Source organism: Cucurbita pepo, chromosome 10, assembly GCF_057944985.1.
Source record: "Cucurbita pepo subsp. pepo isolate OVF chromosome 10, ASM5794498v1, whole genome shotgun sequence".
Classification (NCBI taxonomy): Eukaryota; Viridiplantae; Streptophyta; class Magnoliopsida; order Cucurbitales; family Cucurbitaceae; genus Cucurbita; species Cucurbita pepo.
The window spans coordinates 4,354,537-4,374,218 of record NC_141807.1 but is presented as its reverse complement, the minus strand read 5'-3'; the positions used below and the strand labels follow the sequence as shown (position 1 = coordinate 4,374,218).

Below are 19,682 nucleotides of genomic sequence, written 5' to 3'. Positions count from 1 at the left end.
TTCTCTTCTCGCTTGGATTAGGTCTCCCAAAACAACCATGCCCTATCATCCTACGTCCTTCTATATTTGACGCTTCATTTCTTCTTTAATAATTATCTTTTTTTCAATTTTTCTTTTTAATCTATTATCATTTTTAATAATTAACTTTTACAATAAATTCGTGGGTGATTATTTTTTGTTTTTATTTATTTGTAGCTAATTATATCTAAAAATCTCAGGAAAGTAGCAAGAAAAATGATCAAATTATGGATTCTCATATATTTTCTCTAATTTACGTTAATAATTGTAATTTTTAAAAAGTTTATACAAATATATAAGAATTTAAAACGAAATTTGAATGAATGATGTAAATTGATTCAATTATGGGGTTAAATGGATATAATTAATATAGATTTTAATTGCTATAATCTCCAAAATTTTAAGTATAAATGGATTCTATTTTTTTATTTTATTTTATTTTCCTTTATGATATGACAAATTTAGAGTCTGTGTTGATTCACTTGGATAATATTTTTTTTAATATATACAAAAACTAATATTTCTTTTCATAATTAATTTTTTACTTTTATTTTTTAAAAAAATCGGTTGTATAAACATTACTTCATCTATTAATATGTTTGTTTGGTACTTTCTGCCAATATATTAAAATATAAAAAAAAAAAAACATAAATATTGAAAAGAAAAGAAAAGAAAAAAAACTAGAAAAATAAGGAAAGAACGAAAACTAAATTAAGAGACAAGTCATCGTTGGACTTGGTCCCCGAGCAAAACGACGGCGTATGAGGTTATACGCAAGCAAGCAGTAAGTTTGACTGTTGATTTGTTGTCTGCCTTTGAATTGACAATTAAGTCTATTGTTTTAATCAGTCCATGCAAACATTCAGGACGTATAAAATTGTTGGTTTTTCGGTTTTTTTAAGCTATCGTGTCGTGGTTTTTTATATATATATTATTAATTATTATTATTATTACTATAAATAAATAATAAATAACATATACTTTAATTCGTCTAAATGTTATAGGTTTTCTAATTTAATTGTGGTCAAATAATTCGACCCACTCCATAATATTTTACCCATTGTCAATTACATCACTCAAGTGACATTAATAATCTCTTTCTTCTACATCCAACTTTCTTATTTCCATTTTTCATCCTTTATTTATATTACTTTTTTTTTTTTTAACAACTTAGAGTTTAATTAATTGATTCAACATCATATTATAAAGTAATATTCCAACCACTTTTTTTTATTTTTGTGTATAATCTTCTCATTTTTTTAAAATAAAGATGAAAGCTTACTTTTGTAATTATATTGAGCAACTAGATTGGGGGAACCGAAAAAAATTAGTCAAACATGTGAATTTGACTAATTTATTTATTTGGTTTTGCAGAAAAAATATATGTTTATCGATAAACTTATGAAATTGTATCAATTTGAACTTTTAAAGTCGATGAAACTGCTATGGTTGTTGTCGTTTGGATCTCATTCACTACTGTCATTGTTGGTAATGACATTGAAGACGAGAAAGAACGAAGAGTCTGTTTGTTTACGTGGATATCCTATTTTTTAGAGTTAAATTTCTTATTTTTATAATGTGCCGTTTAGTCTAGAATTATTTAGGTGTTCTTATCATTTTTTTATTTTTTTTTTAGTAATAATACATGAGAACTACCTTTGTGTTTTTTTTTTTCTTTTAACACTAAATTCAAATAAAAGCTTGTACTTTTCTACAGAGATAGTATTTAATTATAATTGGAAATTTTAAGTAAGATTTAATTAAATATTAAATTCATAATAAATATATCATAATTATCTATTTTTGTAATCATTAGTTTTATTTAGCTAAAATGGTTTAATAATTTTTTAAACTTTAGAAGTATTTAATAGCTTCACACTTTTCAATTTTTTTGTTTAGTAAATTTACAATCTAAACCTTTCAACTTTTTGTCGAATATAATTTTTATTTTAAAAATTTTCATATAGAATAATAATAATAATTTATCAAACAAAAGTAAAGATTAAGAGATTATTATTATTTAAAAGTATATATAGAAATATGTTAAATGAAAGATTCAAATCTGTAAAAAAGAAGTATATATGGAAATATTTTAAATGAGAGATTCAATATATCTCTTTAAAAGTAAAACTCATCAATTAGTGTGATTTTATTCCAAAGGTTAAATTCGGAATATCAATATATATATTATTTATTTATTTATTTATTTATTTATTTTACATGCTCGGAAGAACAATACGCACGTTTCCCATCTCAAGGAATCAACCGATCAGAAATTGTAGAATAATAATAATAATAATAATAATAACAATAATAATAATAAAATTTAAAAAAAAAAAAAAAAAATCAAAAAATCAAAAGAGCTTGCTGGCGAATTCATCCACGCAAATCCCTTCTGTTCTAGCGGCGGTGGATTTGGAAGCCAATTGTCTGAGCTGAGCTAAGCTTCTTCCCAATTTCAAAGCCACCTTCCTTTCAAACACTTCCCCGTTTTCCCTCTTCTCCCAATCTGTCTCCTCCAGCGTCCCTCTAACGGATTCTTCCATCAGCCACAACAACCCCGCCACGCTTCTATACATCTCAAACACCATCCCAATTTGCCCACCGTGCTCTAACGCATTCACGGCGGCAGCCAAAGAACCGGCCGCCGCCGCCACCACCATCCCCCCGGATGACCAATCACCCACAAAAGCAGAGCCCAAAGCCGCAATGCCGGTGAGAAGAGGGCCCGAGATTGCCAAACTCTTATGAACCTTCAATACTAAATTCCCAAGTCTGGCGTAGTCTTGAGCGTCTTTTGTCTTTATGACTTCAACAACCTCTCTCATTTCCGCCTCAAGTTCATCGCTCCATCCATTGGAATCTTGTCGTTGGTTTCCATCAAATTGGGCGTTTTCGTTCTCTGTCTTGGATTCGTAAGAATGAGAAGAATTGGGCCACCATGAAGCCGGCTCGAGCGTTTTGGGGAATTTTTCAAGCATGCCACCAAGTAAAGGAAGTGGGTATGCTTTATCAAGCGCCAATACCTTTTCCATGGCGGAATCGACGTCCCTTTGAGTGGGAGCTCCAACCGTAATCAAGGTCTCGATTTGGGATTGGAGCTGCTTGAACAATCTAGCTGCACTTCGCTGCTCCTCAGCCAGCTGTGAGGGTTGGATTTTGTTAACCACAACCAACATCCCTGTTGCGGCAGAGAAGAGCAGAGTCGAGGACAATTTCAAACCCAAAAGAGGAGCTCCAAGGGCTCCGACAGCGGGCGCGGCGGCGGCCATAGCGGAGGCGGTGAGAGTGATCATGTTGATGGAATTGAGGAGAAGGGAATTCCAGTTGTCTCGCTGTAGGTGGAGATCGTTGTGCATCTCTACCCTGTCTGCTACGGCGTCTAAGATGTGGTGAAGGTGTGATGTGAAGGGGGATTGGACATTAATGGGTTGGTTTAAACAAAGTTGTTCAATGACGTTAAGGGAGGGAGTGGAAGTGTTTGGGAGCGTGGGAACTGAGATACGGAGATTGGGAAGCTTGGGGTCGTGAATGGCAGCTGGGGCAATTGTTCTTCTTGAAGAACAAGAGGAAGAAGGGAGGAGAAATGAAGATTGTAAGGAAGCCATTGTTGGAACAAGCTTGAAGGGTTTAGAACTGGAGTGGGAGGACATGGAATGGTGGGTGAGTTTTATAGAGGAAATTAATAAAGAGAGGAGAGATAAATCACAAGTAACAAAGCAAAATCCAAACTTTTATGTGGGGGGAAAGAAATTAAGCTTAGTCATCGTAAATGATTAATTACCATTTATTTTCTGTTTCCTATTTCCCATTCACTATAAGACTAACTTGCTTTTTAACAACTTTCCATTTGGGGATTGGAAATGAGTTCACTTGTTACGTGTATTGTTGAAACAAAACAATGGGTCTCTCGCTCATGCCATCACTGCCTCAACACCTTCTTTATGGATGCCTTTTACACTCAATATTAAAAAAAGCCCCGGATCTTTCAACCAAAAAGTCAAATGTGAGATTCGTGGAGAGGTAAATGAATGGAACGAGTCCTCTTCAGCACTTTACTTTCACATCCACAGCTAGTAGATATTGTTTTCTTTCGACTTTTCCTATCGAGCTTCCGATCAAAGCTTTAAATTAGCAGAAAGTTTCCATCCTCTTATAAATGGTGGTTTGTTCTCTTCCCCAATTAATGTCAATGTGCGACATCACAATCCACCCTTTTAAAGCCTTCATAAGAGTGTGGAAATTTTCTCCTTGCATTTTAAAGCCTTCGAGGGAAGTGGGAAAGGGATGGGTGAAATTGAATTTTTTTTTTTAATAAAAAGAAATTAAAAAAAAAAAAAAGAAAAATTAAAAAAAAAAAAGAATAGGAATATGAAGGAGAAGTGAAGTGAGCTAGAACGTGGGAAGGCCACGCCTTTTGTGTCTTTCCTTTGTAAAATCCATAATTTATTTAATTAATGCTTCGGCTGTCGTAAGGGGTTCGTTGGTGCTCAGCGATTACGCCCACCTTCCCTCCTCCATTGCTTCCTTCCATAACGCAACACATCTCATGATATTTGGCCATCATTTTTGACACCTTCCATCCCATCACTCTTCCCTCTCACGCCAAGATCCAAAATCTGCAAATCAATCCCAATTTTATTTCTCCAAATGATTCAGCTATTGTTCACGCTGATTGCATCGGAGATGCTTCTCATACTGCTTTTCTCCTTCAAGACCCCTCTCAGGAAGCTTGTCATCTTGGCCGTCGATCGGATGAAGCGCGGACGCGGTCCCATTATGGTGAAAACCGTCGCCGGAACTGTTCTTATAGTTCTCCTTTCCAGTCTCAACAGTATGGTTACGATCCAGAAACGTTGGGTTGATGACGGTGCCGTCACCCCCACCGATCAGGTTCTCATGGTCAGGCACCTTCTCGAGGCCACGCTCATGGGTAAACCCAACCTTTTCATTTTCTTCCGTGTTTCGATTCAAGATTTCCGACCTATCCATGTCTTTTCCCCTCATTGGTTTCCCCGTCTCTGAATTTGGCCTTGCCTTTTAGAATGTGGATTAGTTCTGGGAATGATTTGTCTGAAATCGTTGAGGAATTGCGTCCAAATTTAGAATGCGCTCGATTCGATTTATTTTGATTAAGCGGATTTCAATTGCGTATTTAGTTTCAAATGAATTTGGTGCTGTGGTATTCTGAGCTCATCAATTCAATCTTGCTTCACTGTTTCATTAGAGTGACATTAGCTCGTTAAATCATACGCATTCTTAATCGATCTGCTTTGGCTATCCTTGTGCATTAATTTAGAGCGTTTTTGTACAGAAGGATTGAGCATCTTGCCTTCACTTTATTACATAATTAAATAGATAGTTGATGGCTCTCTTCTTAGGTTATGAAAGCTTGTTGTTTCTTTCAAGAACCCTTTAGTTTTGAATGGTGAAGGAGCTTGAAGTAGGTGGACAATTTGGTTGCAGGTGGGTCTCTATTCCTGGCACTTATGATTGATAGATTACATCATTACATGAGAGAGTTGCATATACGAAGAAAAGGCATGGAAGTCATAAAAAAGCAGAGCAGAGCGATGGAGGAAGGGAAAGTTAGCAAGTCAGAGGAGATGAAAGCATTGGAAGAAGAGAGAACCAGCCTGCAGACCAAACTCAAACACTTGGAATTGGAACTTGAGTCGAAGGCAAAAGATGTAAGTGCTTCAGAAGCCAATGTAGTTGCTCTAAGGAAGCAATCTGAAGGATTATTGCTGGAGTATGACCGTTTAGTTGAAGAAAACCAGAACCTTCGTAGCCAATTGCAATCCGTGGATCGCAGATTGTCTCGATCGGGCAGCAAGAAGAACTCTTAAGGAACTGAATCTCACTTCTTCAAGTACAAAGGTAAAGCACTGAAACAAGAATGGATTCTCACTCAAAACTGAAAAGAATTGTGATAAATTTCATGTTTATTATAGAGAATATCTTCGCTTCTGTCATTCCTCTGTCTGTAGCTGCTTCTTTTTTCATTATATAAATATACCATGAAGAATTTGGCCTCTCAAAAACATAAGAATACATATTCGAAGGCATACTCTAGTCTCCAGACAAGATATTCAGCTCAAATAAACAGAGATTCATCAACATCTTCACATTTTCATGATAAATCCAAATGTTTTCAATATATCTTAAGAATGTAACACGAATTGAACCCCCACTGGCTAGAAACACAAGAAACAAAGAACTGATAATACATAGTTTGTGATTATTAGAGAAACTATTAGTGTTCAATGATACAATTTGGTTGGAAACAGAGGACATAGCAGGCAAGTCCCTCTTCTTAGCCTTACTGCTTTCTCTACTAATACTAACATCAATATAATTCTGATCACCAACTCCATTTTTGGTTGCCATTTTGATGGACTGAGAGAAACAGGGCAATTCCAATACAGAGACGAACTCGTTTTGTTCTGTGTCTTCCTCTTCCATGGTAATGCTTTTCACTGTTACCCAGTCTTTGTCGCAATCCCAATTGGGTATTCTTGATGACTGAATTTTGGATATTTCGCTCAGTTGCTGTATCCTCTGCAATGGCGTTCTGTAAAGTTTTGGCATGATCGGACTTTGAACCGTTTCCGAATTGTTCATCGTGTACCATGATTCTTGTTCCAAAATACTCGTTGGTGTTCTTGAATTCTGTTTGGGTGGAGATTTCTGCTCGTGAACAAAAGGGTGCTTCAAAAGCTCACTGACAGACCACCTTTCTCCTGGGTCTCTGATCAGACACCGCCGCAAAAAGTCCTTGCCCTGCTCGGACATGAACCTTGGAACCTCCGGCAAATCATCGCCGGACCCAATTTTGTAAATGGCGGCCACCGGATCAGACACATTCACCCATGGAGCTCGGCCGGTCACCATCTGGATCACCGCGCAACCCACTGCCCAAACATCAGCTGCAAACCCCTGTTTTTCTCCACGCGCCACTTCCGGCGCCATAAACATCGGCGTTCCGACCAAGTTTCTACTGGAATCCTCCTCTACCTGCCGCGCGCAACCAAAATCCGCAATCTTAATCCCATCTTCACCAACCAAAATATTGCAACACTTAATGTCGCAATGCACCACACCATTGGAATGAACATACTCGAGCCCACTTAAAATTTCTCGAGTATAAAATTGGGCCGTCGCCTCATCTAATCGGCCACCAGCCGCCTCCATCACATCCAAAATCGACCCACCAGGCGCAAACTCCATCAAAAGATTACACATCAATTCCCCATTTTCCAACGTAACATCAAACCCCTTATAAGCTATAACACGTGGACAATTGAATCGAGAAAGAATCCTCTGTTCCCTCTTGAGAAAATCCGAGTGAGTGAACTCAACAGACTTAACCGCCAGAACTTGACCAGAGCAAAGATCGGTGGCTACGGAGACCGCAGCAGAGGAGCCACGGCCTATGGTCGGACCTCTCGTCCAGCCCATTGAGAAAACAGAGGTGCGCATGGATGGATGAGAAGAGAAAAAGAGGGAGCCTTTCATAGCTTAGACATACAGCGTTTGAAATGATTCCAAAATTGTTCGATGCGTAAAATTGAGTTGGCAAATTGGTAAGTTTCTTACTTTGGAAAAATTAATGAGAACAAATTAGAGGACCACAGCAAATAATTGAAGGCCTTTGTGTTTAAATAACACAACCTCACTAATTGGTGTTATTATTATATGAAGTTCCACTAATTACAGACATTACAGAAATAACATATACATATTCTTTCTTTCTTTCTTACTTAGTTATGAACTTCATTACATATGTATACATATTCTTCAAGCAGCCTCGGCAAATCCGACTCTCAATTTGCCAAAATCAAAGACTGTGTGATAACGTCCCATGAAAACGTCTCCGAGGATCCTGCATCGAGCGAGCGCAACGTTTTTTAAACCAAAGACAAGAATCATCAGACATCAAGAAGACAAAAAATGGAAATACCAGAGGGGTCCACGAGGTGGAGGAATGTCCAAAGGTATGAATCCACTGATGCATTGAGCTGCAGATCCCTCACCCACCTTGAGAATATACTGTTCACAACAATGAACAAAAGCAGTGGGGTTAGATGCACTAGTTTGCGTCCAAACCACGGAACTTGATTGGCATCATATGACAACAAAAAGATGCCAAAGTGACAAACAAATTCAGGAGCAGTAAAGAAGGATTTGGGGAAAATTATACATCTTCTGCGTTAAGCTCAAAAACTTTGTCCCCAATGGTGAACGACACCGTTGGCATTTGAGAGATCCGTCCACAGTCGACCAACGTTTCTCCTTGGTTCGAATCACGATCACATAGCTGCAGAAACATGAAACACAAGTCAGCTGAAGACAATCATCAGGAGATGAGTTAGATGGTAACAGAAGTGGTGTACCTTATTCACATAATCAATGACATGTTCTTGAGTTTTGTTCTGCTTCAGCTCATCGTTCATCCAGGAAACCGCCATCTCACAAGCTGAGCACATGGCATCTGAGAACCCACCAGATGATCTACCATCTTTCTCATTCGCCACACTCTCAATTTTCATACTGTTTTCCATTACCAACCGTGAGTTAATAAAAACTGATCCTTTATGCAACTCAAATCAAAAGCATGCCACTAACCTAACACCATGGGTTCCATCAAAGGCGCACACCCCAATTTTGGAACATATCTTCTCTGGTTGTACCTGTCAATAGAATGTAAAAACAACACTTGAACCTGGCTGTTAAAGCTCATTACATTGCCAACAAAGTAAATGGTATGATTTACCTTGGCTAAAAGCAAATCCATAATAGACTTCCCATGTTGTGAAACAACTGCCTTGCACTCTGGACGACCAATTCCAGCTGCCCCAATGGCTCTATTAATTAATGTCACTATAGTCTGCAAAGGACAACCATTTTTCTTTAATGAAATGCTTAACATCCTGAAGGATTGTTTGCTTTGGCCCATAACGTATCGCCGTCAGCATCACGGTTTTAAAACGCGTCTGTTAGGGAGAGGTTTCCACATCCTTATAAGGAATGTTTTAGTTCTCCTCTCCAACTGATGTGGGAACTTACAAAGAACCTCTTATAAGCTAAGTTAATAAAGGGAACCTTCAGTTACAAGTTACATGAAGTAAAGGTTGGTATTGGAGTAGAAGTTTAAAAGTCCCAAATGAACCTAGTTCTCAACTTCATGTTGGTTTTTATCGATCCGACCCTCATGTAGATAAAAGAGAGATTTAGTAGCTAAATTGATAATATATGTTACATACAGATGGGCCAGCCAACAAAGAAGTTCCAGAATCTGCAATCGCCGAGCAACCACGAGCACAATATTCTGTACATCGTGTTCCTTAAGTTAGAATCATGTTATACAAATGTGATAATCATGCTCGATATCGAGATAAGTAAATGGAACATACCAGTTGGTTCACCACCAATAAGAATATCGCCAATGTTGAACTATAAGAAAAAAAACATTTGAACAATGTGAGGGGCAAAAGATGAAATTGAAAGAAATGCTCAATGTGGGAAGGATTTCAAGAGCCAACCTGCCAATACCCTTTGGTTGTCACAGGCACGTATGTATGTTGGCCTTTGAAGTGCTTAGGATCAACCCCTCCAAACACAATTTCACCTCCTTCTTCCTCCTTGGCGTTGCGATTGAGCCAAAACGAGAAAACTGGCTCCTTCACCAATTTTTGGTTAACCATGTTATACCTAAGGGACATCCAAGAGCCTGATTAAAATTCCTTAAAGAACATCATCAGCAAGAAGCAACTAATATTATGGTTGCATTTAGCATACCATACTGGAACAGCGTCACCAGTCGAGATCTCTTGAAATCCAAGTCCCAGTATACCATCAAATTTGGCAGCAATGAATGTCATACTAGACATGCTTGTTGTCTCAATGAATTGCTGAAATTAGTCGATGTTATAATACAATTAGTCGGCCTCTTAAACTACTTTGTTAAACCCAAAAAAGAAACGGGGTAGGATTACCTGATCACGAACAACGACATCACCGACTTGAACGTTGTCATAACTAAAGAAGCCAGAAATAGCTCCTGTACCATACTGAATAGCAGCAGATGTTCCTGTGTGATGTAAGTACACAACTTTCAGGCAATGGATGTAAACAAGTGAGCTCAAAGCTATTTCAAAGGATTGTGTGATTATCAAATGATTGATCTTGCTGAAGGGCTAAGTCTTATCTATACGAAAATAAGGTGAAAGCCACACTCGACCGCAACTGACTAGCCCTTACGAGCAAGAACGAAATAGAATACGATAATCGACTTCAGGAAAGGCAATTACTCGTTCCAAACACCATCGTTCTATACTCGACTTAACCAATATACGGATAAATGAAAGAAGATAGATTCGAACTCATTATAATGAAGTGAACAAGATTTAGTTTTTGAAGACTATTGCAGGTAAAGAGAAGAAAAGCAGACCATTTCTTCTGTATGTACTCGACCGCCCTGATTGATACCTAGCATGGAAAAAGCAAGCAATCTGCATATGAAGGAAAGATAAGCATATTACTAGTCATAAACCAATCATCATTCTTCTTGTTTCCTGATTAGAGTTAAGTAATCCTCACCGAAAAAACACATTTGGAAGATGGCACCCACAAATTTGAGCTTCCAGTATCAAAAATTACAGTGAACTTTTGAGGTGGAGTGCCAATGCCAATCTCCCCATAATATTGAGCATCCATGTAGTTCTTTAATGCTACGATATCAGAATTCTTAGATTCTCCAACATCATTAACCCATTGATCATGTTTTGATCCTAAAAATTTTACTTTCTTTGACTCAACCAATGCTTTCAGCAGAATGTTTTTATTAACTTTGATCTTTTTCAGTCCAATCCTCATCAACCCTTCATTAGAAGCAGAGGACGCAGTAGAGGAATATAATATCAAAAGCAACAGGGAAACCAAGAGGGGCTTAAGGCTGTTTCTCATTGTAACCTGCAAGCACAAAAGGAAGGCTTCAAAGCTCATAAACAGAAAAGACGAAATGGGAACTCCTTAGTTTTTCCTCATTGGAAATCAAGCCAAAGTAATCAAATATACTTGAATTGCATTGGTTTCCAAACCTAAAACAGAACCACACACTCAAACAGTTCATTGATCATCCAGAAATATGATAAACAGAAAAATCATACTCAGAGAAACCAGAAACATAAGCGAAGTTGAATGCAATAGAGACCCAAAAGTAATACAGAAGAGAAGAGCAAGAATGACCCACCAAATGAAACAGATTTCTGAAAGAGAGGTAAGGAGAAAGGGTTGAAGGTAAAGTAGGAGGCGAAAGGAGCTTAAATAGAAGAGCTGTCACTTCAGTCCATTCATTCCTTAGAACAAAAGGGACCCACTTACCAAGAGGGCCCCAAACGTAGAAATTCCCGTTCTTGGTAGGTTATGCAATGGCTTCATTCCAGGGATTCCCGGTTGGAGGTATCGATCAGATTCAGAAGCATCAGTTTACTCGTTTCATAAAGTTGTATGCGGCACGGCAGTCTCGTTTCTGGACACTAAATCGGTTAAAAAGGTATACAGATAAAATGGAATCCATCATTTCTCACACTTCCACACACAAGATAAGCAAAGGCATCACGAAAAACATACCATTTTATGCTTCATTCACAAAATATATTTTAACTTTCAATTCACCTTTTTTTTATTTATTTATACACTTCAACCACTTATAAACTTGCTATTTAACCTTTGTTTGAGAGTTCAAATCATATCTACTCTGTTAACAAAATAATTAGATTGAGTTTGATTACCATGTAAGCCAAACAATCTACATATGGTTCAGAAAAAGAAATGGGTAAGTAATAGTTTGAGTAAATAACAAAAGTTAATGTCTTTTTAAAGATGCCTTTATTGAAGAAAGTAGTATTTTTGAAAGAAATTAAGGAGGGAATAAAAGATTTAAGTGTGAGATGTAATGGATTAGGAGGAATAAAATAGGAAAATGGAGAGAGTAGTAGGTTGCTTATAAGCAATTGTATGCTAAAAGATGGTTGATGGGTGCACGTTATAGGTAGCTTCTACTAAGGACCAAATAGTGCTCATAACATCTCCTTTTCATTTTATACTTCATTTAATTACACATTTAAACATGTTTACATCACTTTTTTTTTTTTTTTTTTGACATATATATCTCTATATCTATTCTCGTGAAAAATAATCAAAATTTAACCCCAATTTTTGATTTAGCATGCTTCTTGAATTTAATAAATTCCATTTATATAGTTTGGTTCGGGTATTTTTTTTTCATGTCAATTCAATTCTTAAATAAAATACAATTGAAATATATCGTATGCTTGTTGTCATAACCATATTATGAATAGAATAGGTTGTGACTCTCGTGTTGCTGCAAGCAAAGTGGTAATGCTTAAGTGATGCCTATCCAGCCACGCGAGGGCCTAGATGAGTGTCATGACGCAATCAAGGAGGATAGTGCATCATTTAACTCACTACACAAAATGGAGTATTGAAGAGAGAACGAGGCATAAGCAAGATAGGGGCAAGCGAGTAGACAAGAGTATAAAAAATGGGCTTGTTGAAGGGCTAGGTAGGGCCTTGGGCTTGAACTTCAAAAGTTGAGGTTCCGAAACGAGTTTGGACATGCGGCTCTTCTGTTAAATCCGTCCATATGAAAGATGGAAGCTCGCTAAATTTGGTGTCAATCAGACACTGAACGGGGCGCTCCACAAGATCATGTGTCCGTTCACCAAAATCATGTTTACGCGCCCCCCATATTGGAAATGCCTCAAAATGTATTGGAACGAGGCATGATGTCAGCTTTTCGTCACCCCTAGCCCCTATGGCCTAGACAAGTTACCCTATAGCACATACATGTGTCAAAATGAGGGCGAGCATGTGACTTTCTTTCAAATGGGCTTCGACAGTGTCGAACGACACGAGGGTACCAACATTGCACCTATCCCATATGTCAGAGGTTGGATCGTACACCCGTTACCCAGTACATAGTTCATAAATGCTATAACATGGACACACGAGGGTCCAATACCTCGATAGAATATGAATAGATGATGTTCGGAATGTCCCGATATTATGAAATATACGTGGGTCCGTTCAATGACATGACCGAATGAGTTGTAATGGACGATGAAATTTTGTGATGTTAGGGCATGTGAACCATGTTAATTGTGAACCAAATTTAAGATGCCACGTTGCACAGGAGAGACTTTGGCGTATACTTTTAATCGGTTCATAAAATTTAAAATATTATATGAAAATAAAATAAAAACATTAATAAATAGACAATATTTTAAACACAAAATTAATTAATAAGAATTTATATTTTATATAATATTTAATGGGTGACTATTGATAATTTTGTGATTTATTAATATAATATAAAATTACATATTGAACACGGCTGTTTGAATGAAATCGTAATTATATTCATCTAGAAAATATAATTCTATTTTCAATAAAGTTTTTATTAATTTCATATTTTTATTTTCAGATTGGAGCAAAAAAAAAAAAAAAAAGCAAGGCCCGACTGTTTATACCTAGCGATCCAGTGGGCCCGTGTATTGACAACAATTAATTAAGAGTGAATTGGGCCGAGCTGTGGAAATCCGCGGCCCAATACGAAAGGAAATATATGTGCGTGAGATACAATTATCTTTACGGAAGTACAAGCAAATATGCTGCGAATAAAAAATAAATAAAAAGACATTATGAATTTTCCAATATAGATAAAATTTTATATAAAATATTTTTAGGCAGAAATGTAATAATATTTTGATACAATTTTCATAATTTTTAGTGTAATTTATAAAGCTGTGGAGATTTAGAATTAGAAATTAATTAACAAAATCTATTAGCTTAGGTATTAATAAAAACAATAAAGTAGGTTTAGTTAGATAAATTAATTAGATTACTAAATTGAACAAAATGAAAGGAATATAGGCTTTTACCAATAAATGGGTTGGTTGTAGCTGGGTAGATTTGATCCATAAATGGACATATGTTACTAAAATCTAATTCAAAAAACTTATTACTTTATGTTATTAAGCTCAAGTGATTAATGTTACACGATCAAAGTCTCACATCGGCTAATTTAGGGAATTATCATGAATTTATAATCAAATAATACTCTCGCCATTAGTGCGAGACCTTTTGGGGAAGCCCAAAGCAAAGTCACGAGAGCTTATGCTCAAAGTGGACAATATCATATCATCAGAAAGTTTTTGATATGAACCAACAATCATATGGATGTCTCTTGGTTCATATCCGTTTTAGTTTTTTATTAGGGTGTACATGGGTCGGGTTGGTTGGATTGGCAACCCAACCCTAAGCTTTTCACAACCCAACCCCCTATTTTAGGTTGGATTTTATCCCCAATTTATAATTATTCAGATACCCAAAACATTTCACAATGGTATTTTACTATTGGGCTTTATCCCAATTTATAATTATTCGAATACCCAAACTTTTCACAACCCAACCCTCTATTTTCGGATTAGTTTTTATCAACAATTTATAATTATTATGATACAATCTTAGATAAAATGTATTAAGAGTGGTCCGGTTTTATCCACAATTTATAATTATTGGGATAGATTAGAAGTGGTTGGATTATCCCAGTTTATAATTATTCTAATACAATCTTAAATAAAATATATTAAAAGTTAATAAATATTTAGCCTTAGTATCACTCTCACAAATCCATTAATACAAAACAATTCTTAATATATTTTATATATTTTTATTTGTCTCGGGTCAATTCGAAGGTTTTGCCCATAAACCCAAACCGAACTGTTCGGGTTTAAAAAAATGAACCCAACTCTTATAGTTTGGATCAGATTGGTCTAGATTGTCGGGTTGAATGTACACCCTCCTTCTTTATGGTTTAAAATAGGGAGGATTTGAAGTATGTGGGAATATATATTACGAAAGACAAAGGACAAATCCATTGACTCTAACAAACGCCCATCCATCCATATCATTCATTTGTCTCTCACCATATACTTACACCAAACTTTTATTCATTTATTTATTTTTACTACTTTCTTTAATATTTATTTATTTATTACTCTCCACGCAAACTTCAAACACTCACATACAAAACAAAATACTAAAAACTCCAACTTCAGTTGAGTAACTCAATCGCTAACCCATTCAATCATTAATTTCCTTTTAGATATTATTTGAGAAGCTGATTCTATAATTAATTAAGTAATTATGTGGATTAAATCATTAATAATATGTGATTAAAAATGGAGAAATGATTGTACGGAAACGAAACTTGTGGTATTTTTGTTACAAAGCACACAGAAAACAGAGTAAAGACAGATTAAAAGAAAAGAGGGGAGCGGTGTCGACAACCCAAAGCGGTTTTACAGAACACTCAATAATTACGTAGAAACAGTACAATAAATTGAAGAAGACATGGAAAAAGAAAATGAATATTATTAGAAATAAAGAAATAAAAATAAAATTAGGAATTGAGATTCACATGGGTGCATGTGCATTGAAACAAGTACAAAAAGTGTGGTGGATAAGCTAATTGTATCCATTTTGACATTAATTCAGTACATGTTTTTAAGGTTGCAAATTTTGTTAGGAATTACAAATTATTTTTACGTGTGGAAATCGGGTTGGCCGATTTTCTTGACTAACAAACAAGACTTGCTTCAGCTTTCTTGTTCAAACTCTTTGAAATTCATATCAAATACTTTTTTTTTTTTTTTTTTTTTTTTTTTTTTAATATTTCGCTTTCCCTATATATAATTTTATTCATAACGAAACAATTGGAAAGAATAATAATGCCGTGTTCTAAGTTTTTCCCCCAATTTTTTTTATTTATTTTTTTTTCTCTATAAAAAAAGAAAACAGAAAAAGTATGGACATGTTTGAAGAAAAGGAAAAAAAAATTAAAGAGACAAAAAATACCGACCCCCACTAGGGAATCAGGACAAATGAAAGAAGAAACGTAACTCAATTTCCAGGGAAACTGCTAATTTTGCTATTGTTGTCTCCGTTGTTGTTGTTGTTGTTTGTTGTGGTATTGGTGGTGGTGGTGCTATTAGTATTCGAATGTGCTCCGCCGATGATGGAGGAGATAGCGGCTGCGAGAGCGGCGGTGAAATTCGGATCAGCGGTGATAGCGGCGGTGGCGGCACTCAACGTATCGGCAAAAGAAGCACCTCCAGACTGGGTTGTGGGCGCCGGTTGTGCAATTTGGGGGTGACCCAAATGAGGGGAATTGGCCCCCATCTCATGAGATAGCTGTAGCCCTGAGAATTTTGAAAGATTGTACAACGGTTGCCCCAAAACTTGGGCGGGGGGTAACGGTGGTTGTCCGCCGGGGAATGGCAGGTGGAAGGGTGCTGCCGCGGGTCTTTGGAATTGCAATGGGTTTGGGGTCTGAGTGAGGTCTAACGTGATGGTTGGAAATGGAGCCGAGGCTGAAATTGTAGCCATGCTTGAGGAACATGGAAGTATGGCTCGAGCCAATAAATTGGGGTTCATTAGATTATGGTCCGCACTTGACATGGACCCTGATAACAACATGGTAGCTGCCGCCGTCGTGGTTGACGCCATCGCCATCGCCGCGGGAGGAAGTGGATGGTTGTGGTTGCCTTCGTAAGTTGTTATCAATATAGTCCTGTCTTCCGCACAACGTTGCACCTACAAATTCCGTATGGGAAAAGAAAATTAAATAAGATAAGAACGTTCCAAACTTTAATTATTTATATGGATGAAAAATAGAAATACATACTTGTTTGCGAACAGGGCAACCCACAGCCATTGTGCATCGATAATAAGCCCGTGGACATGGGTTTCCTTTGGCCATTTTTTGCCCATATTTTCGCCATTGACACCCATCAGAAATCTGCATGGATTATCTGATTAAAACAAACTTGCAAGAAAAATTAAAAAGTTTTAAAAAAATTGTATTAGTATATACTCACCATAGGAGCTTCTGATCGAGCACGGACTGAGACGCGGGCTTTTCTCATGGTGGCTTCGGTGGATTGCTCGAGGGGTTTAGTAGAAGAGTTGAATCGAGGGGCTTTATTAGGCCCCCAACCGTGAGACTCTGATTCAGAGCTTTCTTCTCTGGGGATGGATCGTTTGGCATCTCTGGCATTAGAATTCCCCTGCTCGGAAGGGGCGGCGATTTCGAGATGATCTCTTGCACTGCTCTTTTTGGAGGCGGATTCCGAGTTGTTGTTGTTGTTGTTGTTCAACGGAGACCCAGAACGAGTTCTTTCATCCGATGATGAATTAGATAATTCATCCATTTCGGCTGTGTTCCCACTCGGTCCTAGATCCATAAATTGCCTCGGAACCACCGCCCTTCCCACTTCTTGTTTCAATTCCCTCGATTTCTTCTCCCCAATCTTCAATTTCAAAAAAGTCGTTTTGTTATTTGTTTATTCACTACAAATTTTGATTTAATTTCAATTCGGAGAGTATGATCAAAATTGGAAAATTTACCTCTGCTTCATGACCGGGTTGGGAGGCCTGATTCTGTTGCAATAAGGTAAAGAAATGCATTTGTAGGGTACTGTAGTTGTTGCTCACATGGCTTAGCATGTCCCTAAGCTTGTGATTCTCAGCTTTCATACGCTGGAGCTCCATTTGAAGCTGCGCTAACTGCACCAAATTAAAATTCTCAACAATCGGATCATGACATCAAAGAACAGATCAAAATTCTTGTTGTTGTGTTTTGGGTATTTTAATTTACCTCGTTTTTGGCTCGTTTATCATCACCATCCGATGAAACTCCATCATCCACTGTCGAGGATTGATCGCTTCCGGTGTTAGCAGTTAACAAATGCAACCCAGTCTAAATAAAAATAAATAAATCAGCTACCGGAATTGTTCTGCATATCGTTAAGGAAGTTATAATAAGCTTACATTGACAAAGGCAGTTCCGGTAGCAGTGGAAACGTTGTCGTTTTTATTGACAAGAACGGTGGCGAGAATATTAGCGGAAGGTTTTGCGTCTTGATCCTCCTGATTATCAACCACCCTTTTGTTATCGGAGAAAAAGTCGACCTCGTTAACGACGAAGCGATTGTCGTCGGGCGGCGGTGGAGGCGCATCGTTGTCGTCAGTCCGGGAAAGTTTCACCGGAAAATCTGTAGCACGAAACATTGTATGAAAGGAATTGAGAGTAAGCGGCGATGGGTTGTGTGAAAGGAACCCAATTGAGTGATCAGAATCACGAACGGTTAGACCCCATCCTTTGTCCATAAATCAAACAGAGAATGGCAGGAGGTAAAATAAAGGGGAGGGAGAAGTAAGAGATGATAGTGAAGCTGAATAGAAAATGAAGGAGAAAGGAGAAAAGAAAAGAGGGAAATGTAAAGAGTCTGTGAAGTCTTTTACCGGTGCAATGCGTTCGGCTATAAAAAGGGTTGGACGAACACCAAAATGGATTTGGGATTTTTCTACGAAATAGGTCAGATTTTTGTTTAATTACATCAGATACTGCGTCACTCTGCCAGCTGGCACTCTCTGGCCCCACTCTTTTTTTCATGTTCATACAGATCCATAACCCCAACCCGGTTTGCTAAAGCCGACCCGTGGGAAAGCGTGATTTTTTTAATTGATTTTTTTGTTTTTGCCTAAACGGACTCATTTTGACCGGTTCATTAAATCCCGAGAGAGAAGAAACCGATCCACCGCCCCGAATCCAGCGGCGCCTTCCACGTGAGAAAAAAAGGCAAATAAAAAGGTCGAAGGTCGAAGGTCGAAGGTCGAAGGTCCCGTAAAGAGCCAAGTCAACGAATTTGACGGCCCGGCTCTCTCTGAAGCCGGCCCGGTCTCTCAAGGGGCCCACGTTCCCCCCTACCCTTTACACGACACCACGTCTCAGATCTGTACCCGCGGGATCTATGTTGACTGTCCACCCGTGGGACCGAGTCATTTGCTTTGACTTTTTTTTTTTTAATTTTCTTTTCTGATTGGTTTCCATTTAAAAATAAACGATTAGTTGCCTAATTTAAATTTAATTAATTTCTTCAAATAAACATCCACAGTTTATAACCATATTAATGTAAACCGGATTAGGGTTAAAGGATGTTAATTTGGCATTTGTGACACACCAATCATTTTCTTCAACCATCAAATTATGATATTACATATATACTCCGCAAGTCTTTGTTTAATCATTCATTTAATATACATTTTTCGGTTTATAAATCACTTTCATTCTTTCTTCTTTCAAACACCCCAAAATTAATTAAGGAGAAAATAAAATAGAGTTGTACATGCAAGGTAGATATCATAATGCCTAAATTGTCCTTCCCTCCTAGCTGCACTCAATAGTAGGATAAATAATTTAAGCATCTAACATTAACACCCTCCTTTTTTTTCTTTTTTTTTTTTTTGCCCATATAAATTAATGCTCTATTAATTACACTACCAACAATCTTAAAAAACAAATTTTTTTAGAACATGTTGACACATAATATAAAATCCTACTCATTTTTCATGACTCATCATGTTCTTAAATATATTTTATTGATTTTTTTGTTTTGTTTAATTGACATGAAGAGTAAGATTGACCTTCATCTCTTTTTTCAGCGATCATATTTTAAAAAAAATAAGAATTATAATGTGACATTACAAAAAAATGGGTATATCCTAAGATGTAT

General features: G+C 37.0%; 4 protein-coding genes and 1 pseudogene across 4 annotated transcripts; 1 reads left to right on the top strand and 4 right to left on the bottom strand.

Moving 5' to 3' along the window:
• Positions 1 to 2,352: 2,352 nt before the first annotated feature.
• LOC111803904 (putative F-box protein At4g22030) lies at positions 2,353 to 3,735 on the bottom strand. Its single transcript, XM_023688515.2, has one exon. It carries the CDS (start codon positions 3,669 to 3,671, stop codon positions 2,373 to 2,375), a length of 1,299 nt encoding a protein of 432 aa, XP_023544283.2. The 5' UTR covers positions 3,672 to 3,735; the 3' UTR covers positions 2,353 to 2,372.
• Positions 3,736 to 4,451: 716 nt separating this feature from the next.
• LOC111803903 (uncharacterized) lies at positions 4,452 to 5,993 on the top strand. Its single transcript, XM_023688514.2, has 2 exons — positions 4,452 to 4,951; positions 5,485 to 5,993. The coding sequence occupies exons 1-2, from the start codon at positions 4,669 to 4,671 to the stop codon at positions 5,865 to 5,867; spliced, it is 666 nt and encodes a 221-aa protein (XP_023544282.1). The 5' UTR covers positions 4,452 to 4,668; the 3' UTR covers positions 5,868 to 5,993.
• Positions 5,994 to 6,090: 97 nt separating this feature from the next.
• LOC111803721 (mitogen-activated protein kinase kinase kinase 18 pseudogene) lies at positions 6,091 to 7,479 on the bottom strand (annotated as a pseudogene).
• A 180-nt stretch (positions 7,480 to 7,659) lies between these two features.
• LOC111803902 (aspartic proteinase) lies at positions 7,660 to 11,428 on the bottom strand. The gene is made up of 14 exons (XM_023688513.2): positions 11,273 to 11,428; positions 10,621 to 10,992; positions 10,472 to 10,532; positions 10,017 to 10,111; positions 9,820 to 9,932; positions 9,564 to 9,732; positions 9,435 to 9,474; positions 9,285 to 9,349; positions 8,795 to 8,908; positions 8,647 to 8,711; positions 8,415 to 8,571; positions 8,222 to 8,338; positions 7,982 to 8,070; positions 7,660 to 7,903 (listed from the first exon to the last, which is right to left on the bottom strand). The coding sequence occupies exons 2-14, from the start codon at positions 10,984 to 10,986 to the stop codon at positions 7,819 to 7,821; spliced, it is 1,536 nt and encodes a 511-aa protein (XP_023544281.1). The 5' UTR covers positions 10,987 to 10,992; positions 11,273 to 11,428; the 3' UTR covers positions 7,660 to 7,818.
• Positions 11,429 to 15,821: 4,393 nt separating this feature from the next.
• LOC111803900 (putative WRKY transcription factor 31) lies at positions 15,822 to 18,337 on the bottom strand. Its single transcript, XM_023688512.2, has 6 exons — positions 17,938 to 18,337; positions 17,765 to 17,866; positions 17,515 to 17,673; positions 16,986 to 17,417; positions 16,793 to 16,906; positions 15,822 to 16,701 (listed from the first exon to the last, which is right to left on the bottom strand). Exons 1-6 carry the CDS (start codon positions 18,274 to 18,276, stop codon positions 16,009 to 16,011), a joined length of 1,839 nt encoding a protein of 612 aa, XP_023544280.2. The 5' UTR covers positions 18,277 to 18,337; the 3' UTR covers positions 15,822 to 16,008.
• Between the last annotated feature and the right edge of the window lie 1,345 nt (positions 18,338 to 19,682).